The sequence below is a fragment of the Capsicum annuum genome, chromosome 7 (assembly GCF_002878395.1).
Source record: "Capsicum annuum cultivar UCD-10X-F1 chromosome 7, UCD10Xv1.1, whole genome shotgun sequence".
Classification (NCBI taxonomy): domain Eukaryota; kingdom Viridiplantae; phylum Streptophyta; class Magnoliopsida; order Solanales; family Solanaceae; genus Capsicum; species Capsicum annuum.
The window spans coordinates 153,965,632-153,971,636 of record NC_061117.1 but is presented as its reverse complement, the minus strand read 5'-3'; the positions used below and the strand labels follow the sequence as shown (position 1 = coordinate 153,971,636).

Sequence of the window (6,005 nt, the reverse complement as noted above, 5' to 3'; positions counted from 1 at the left end):
TATATGTTGACCCTAGTTGAACAAAGTATCTTACTAAAATGACCATTCTCTACATAATTATAGCATATCTCAAGAGCTCTAGGCTGGTGAGAAACATACATTGACCCTATTTGAACAACAAAATTATGCTTGGGCACTCGCTAGATAAATAACCTATCTCAACATAACTAAATCAAGATCCTAGAATACTTTGTCTACTTCATCCACTGATCTAGAATGATCGTCACATCCTAATGGTCTATCCCAAATACTCTGCAAGGTCTGACGAGAATTGTGCCTAATATGAACACCATGATCAATCTAAGATTCACCTTTATATATGCTAATACATGCTCTCTTTGTAGTCCTCACGTGATCAACAACCTGAAGGAAAAAAGACCCAACTATTAGTAAATCCTCCAATACCAAATAAAAGGTAAAATCTAATCCTCTAATAAATCCATACGCCATCTCATGGTCTAAAGTATATAGCATAGGAGTATGTCTAGCCCCACTAGAGAAACCCAATCTCATACTCTAAAACTAACAAGAAGCCTTGCTGAGCATCACCAAACTCAACTCTAGTCTAAGAACTTCTTGATTTATCAAATATTATCTCTAGTTGTGAGGTATTTTTGAAAAGGCTTAGAATCCCTAAGGTTGAGTTTAGAAAAGGTGTGGCAGACACAAACTCTATCAGAGCCTGGGTTGGCACCAAATCCTCTAGCTAGTGCTGAAGAACTTCGATATTGATCTTTGACTCCCTATCCCAAAGCTGAGCTAAAATATAAGAAATGGGAATAGGGTTATCAATAAAGTTTGTGTTTGTTAATTGACCTTTGGTCAAGTTTCCCAAATTTTACCTTTGTTTGTTGTTTTTATTTTATGCAGGGTGTTTATTTTGTATGCCAAGTACATGAAGATCGGGTGCACCGTTATTACCAGTACATTTGGAACCTCAGTTGATTGGCAGAATGGCAGACCCCCAAGATGCTGAAAGACTAGCTGCTCTGGCTAGAGCTTAACTTACTTAGCAAAATGACGGTCAATTGGCATATCATCCTAATCCTAATGATGATAATTTGGGGGATGATGATTTATTAGATCCTGTCAACCCAAGGCATGTAGAGAATGGGTTGCACCAGTAAATTAGAATGTAAACAGGAATCGTCCTTTCAGGGTGAGGCACGATCGACAATTGGTACAATTTGCTATTAATGATAATGAGGATGTAATAGATGGGGCAGATGCAACCGAAGCTATAATTTCTCCACCTCTAGCACCTAGATCTAAATTCACTATTACCAGTACGATGATTCAACTCTTTTGTCTTAAGGGGTTATGGGTGGTCTTCCGGGAGATAATCCTAGGGTGGTCTTCCGGGAGATGATCCTAACATGTATTTGGTGAACTTTGTCACCATTTGTAAGTCTTTTGATAACCCAGGAATAGGTCCGAATGCTATCCACCTGTGTTTGTTTCCTTTGTCTCTTTCTGGAGATGCAACATTATGGCTTAATGGATTGACTCCTGATTTTATAACCAACTAGAAATAGTTGCAAGAGGCTTTCCTAGAAAAGTTATTTCCACCTTCTAGGAGGGTACAGTTGAGGGATGAGATCAGTAACTTTTAGCATCTTTCAACCAAAGATCTTCACGAGACTTAGAAGAGGTTTAAAAAAAAGTTGATGCAGTGCCCAAACCATAATATGACAAATATTCATTTGATGGAGACTCTCTATAGGGCCTTAAAATCTATTATGAAGCCATTCGTGGATAATGTTGTAGAAGGATGATTTGTGGACAGCCTCGAAGATGCTCAATAGGATGACCAAATAAAGTAGAGCTTGTCATACTAGGTATTCTATGGCAACAAGCCCTACTGTGTCTATTGGTATAACTGCAGAACAACATAAGAAAGAGGAGAAATGTGATCAGAACGTGGCATACTTGAAGATGCAGATAAATTTGTTGACTAAGCATTTATTATCTGAAAAAACAAAGAAGGTGAAAGTTGTTGCATTCCAAGGTAGAGCTGACTCTGATTCAGAAGATGAGGAAAACTATCTAAATAATTAGGGGGTTTTTAAGGTAATAACTAAGGAAACCAAGGTCGGAACTATTATGACAAGGCTAGTTACAAGGATAGGGATCAAGGAAAATGGACGAGAAAATATGGCAGGAGTGGGACTATATGTACCTCCTGGAAGCCGAGATAATACTGCAACAAGCTCTGGAAAAATATCTATGGAGTACATGATGGAGAAGCTATTAAAGAGAGTTGAGTCTACCAACTCTCGGGTGATTACTATGAAGAGTGATTTGTCTTCTATGAGCCAGCTGGTAAATTCACACTCAACTTTTATCAAATAGTTGGAGCAGCAAATAAGCCAACTCTCAGCAACATTGAATTAGAAGAAGAGAAGAATATTGCTAAGTGATGCTGTTCAGATCCTTTGTAATAATGGCTCATACATAGAAGTTACCACACAGAGTGGTAAGGTATTACCAGTTCCTTCTGTGGGCAAAGGTGTGATTGAAGATGTGATCAAAAGGGATGTTGATCATGAAGAAAGTTCTCTAGTTGAGTTTGAGAAATTGGATAACATTGACATTCGTTATAATCATTAGCTGGTTGATGAGTTAGACAAAGAAAAAGACAAGTAGAAGGAAGCAGTGGTGACTACTCTCCCAAATCCAGTGCCTCTTTTTCCTTATAGATTAAAGAAGAAAATGAATGATACAAGTTTTGTAAATTCATGACAATATTGAAGCAGCTGACAGTGAATGTTCCTTTGGTGGAGAAACTTTAGTAGATGCTAGGATATGCTAAATATATTAAGGATCTTGTGATGAAGAAGAGAGTCGTTAGCTATGAATCGGTGGATAATCTCCACCATTATAGTGTTATCTCTGCAAGATCCTTAGTGCAGAAGAAGGCAGACCCAAGAGCATTAACCATCCCTTCTACTATTGGGTCTCTTGATTTTTCTAAGGCCTTACATGATCTGGGAGCGAGCACCAATCTGATGCCGCTAGTTATTTATAAAAAGTTGGGTTTGGGAGATACCACACCTACAAACATGAGACTAGTGATGGCGAACAAGTCAGTAAAGCAACTAGTTAGTATTTTATATGATGTGCTAGTGAAGGTGGATAGCTTCATATTTTCTGCGGCCTTCATTATTCTAGATTTTGAGGTGGATTTTGAGGTGCCCATAATCATGGGTCAACCTTTTTTTGCAACCAAAAGTGTGCTTATTGATTTACAAGCTAATGAGCTCTTATTCAAGATTAATGATGAAGTGGTTCAGTTTGATGTGTTCCAATCTATGAAGCAGCATAAGGAAATAAGTGTGTTCTCTATTATTGATGTCTACTATAAGGACGGGCAGGAGGTTTTGATAGAAGAGAAATTTTCCATTGAGCCCTTAGCTACAGTCTTGATGAATTTCAAAGGTGACGGCATTGAAGAGTATGAGGAGATAATTTATACTTTGACAGGGATGGGATCATACTCTTTTGCTCCCAAGAAGTTGGATCTGGATCTTAAAAATCGCCTAACACAACTAGCTAAGTTATTTATTGAGGAGCCACCGATGTTAGAGTTGAAGGAATTGCAAGGACACCTTTGTTATGTGTTTCTAGGAAGTAGAAACACTCCACTTGTGATTATTGCAGTAGATTTAGGTGAGAAAAAAGTGGAGGCACTTATTTTTGTGCTTCAGCGATACAAATGGGCGATAGGATAGACTATCATGGATATCATTGGCATCTCTCCAGGTATTTATACCCATAAAATTTAGTTGAAAGAAGATTGCACCTGAACTATCGAGCACCAATGCCGTCTTAACCCACCTATGCAAGAGGTGGTTAAGATAGAGATCATCAAATGGCTTGATGCAGGAGCTGTATATCCTATTTTTTATAGTAAGTGGGTGAGCCCTGTACAATGTGTGCCCAAAAAAGGAGGCATGACTATTATAGCAAATGAGAAGAATGAGTTGATACCACTCAGAACTGTCACTGGGTTAAGAGTTTGAATGGATTATCAAAAACTCAACTCTTGAATGGATTATCAAAAACTCAACTCATGATTGTTGAAGGACCACTTCCCAATGCCTTTTATGGATTAGATGCTTGATCAATTGGTGGGAAGAGGTTGGTACTATTTTATAGAAGGTTTCTCTATTTATAATCAGATTTCTATAGCCCCAAAGGATCAAGAGAAAATGACATTCACCTGCCCATATGGTATTTTTGCATTTAAGTGAATGTCGTTTGGATTGTGTAATGCACCCTCTACCTTTCAATGGTGCATGATGTCTATTTTCTCAGATATGGTTGAAGATACCTCAGAGGTGTTCATAGATGAATTTTCTATGGTAGGTGATTCTTTTAAGCTTTGTTTGGTAAATCTAAGTAGAGACTTAAGCAATGTGAAGAATTTAATCTTGTTCTTAATTGGGAGAAATGCCACTTCATGGTAAAGGAGGGCATTGTTCTTGGGCATAAAATTTCAGACAAAGGGATTGAGGTCGATCGAGCTAGGGTTGAGGTCATTGAGAAGCTACCGCCTTCTATTATAGTAAAAAAGGTACTAGTTTCTTTGGTCACACGGGCTTCTATCGGAGATTTATAAAGAATTTCTCAAAAACTGCAACTCTACTTTGCAAACTTTTGGAGAAGGAGGCTAAATTCAACTTTGATGACTATTTCTTAAAGGAATTTGAATGCCTTAAAGAGAAGTTAGTTGACTCCCCTATTATTGTTGCGTTGGATTGGTCAAAACCGTTTGAGATTATGTGTGATGCAAGCGATGTTTCACTTGGGGCTGTACTTGGCCAAAAGAGGGATAAATTGTTTCATCCTATCTACTATGCAAGAGAAGCACCGAATGAAGCCCAAAAGAACTACACCATCACTGAGCAGGAACTTCTTGTAGTGGTCTATGCTTTTGAGAAGTTTCAGGCTTATTTGCTAGGAACTAAGATAGTGGTCCACACTGACCACGCAGCCTTGAGATATTTGATGGGAAAAAAGAATGTGAAACCAATGTTAATTAGATAGGTGCTGCCACTTCAAGAATTTGGATTTAAAGTCAAAGATCAAAAAGGTTTCAAAAACCAGGTTGTGGACCATCTGTCTAGGCTGGAAGGGGAACAAGCAGTTAGAGATGAATTGGAGATTAATGATGCATTTTTGGATAAGAAAATCTTGGATGTTGTTATGGAAAAGATACCTTGGTATGCAGATTTCTTGAATTATGTGGTGAGCAAGGAAATTCCGGAGAATCTTTCTTTTCACCAAAGAAAGAAATTTCTCCATGATGTGACAGATTACTTCTGTGATGATCGGTATCTGTTCCAATGATGTGATGATAATATCATAAGAAGGTGTGTTCCAGAAGTTGATATGTTAAGTATCTTGGAAGCATGTCACGCTTCCCTAGTTGGAGGTCGCCATGCAGGTGACCATACTGCTAGAAAGGTGCTGCAAAGTGGCTACTATTGGCCGACTTTATTCAAGGATGCTTATGAGTTCGTGAGAAGATGTGACTAATGTCAGAGAAAGGGGTCAATCTCCAAACGCCATGAAATGCCTTTGACAAAAATGATGGAAGTGGAATTATTCAACGTCTGGGGCATCGACTTTATTGGGACTTTTGTGAGCTCATATGGGATAAAATACATTCTAGTTACTGTTAATTATGTATCGAAATAGATTGAAGCCATTGCTTTGGCTGACAACGAAGGCAAGAGAGTGGTTGTGTTCCTTAAAAGAAATATTTTCTCTCAATTTAGGGTGCCACACACTATTATAAGCGACGGTGGATCTCACTTTTGCAACCGAGTATTTCGAGCTGCCTTGGCAAAGTATGGTGTTAAGCAACTTAAGGTAGCAACCCCATACCATCCATAAACTAGTGGGCAAGTGGACATTTCAAATAGAGAGATCAAAGCCATCCTTACTAAAAATAGTGAATGCTAGTAGACAAGACTGGTCTAGGAAGCTGGATGATGCCT

The 6,005-nt window shown here is 38.4% G+C and overlaps 1 protein-coding gene across 1 annotated transcript; it reads left to right on the top strand.

Moving 5' to 3' along the window:
- Nucleotides 1-2,795: 2,795 nt before the first annotated feature.
- Nucleotides 2,796-3,731, top strand: LOC107876503. The gene has a single exon (XM_016723412.1). It carries the CDS (start codon nt 2,796-2,798, stop codon nt 3,729-3,731), a length of 936 nt encoding a protein of 311 aa, XP_016578898.1.
- Nucleotides 3,732-6,005: the final 2,274 nt, after the last annotated feature.

Coding starts and splice junctions, on each gene's coding strand:
- LOC107876503 (XM_016723412.1), top strand. CDS start 2,796: ATGCTAGGATATGCTAAATATATTAAGGATCTTGTGATGAAGAAGAGA.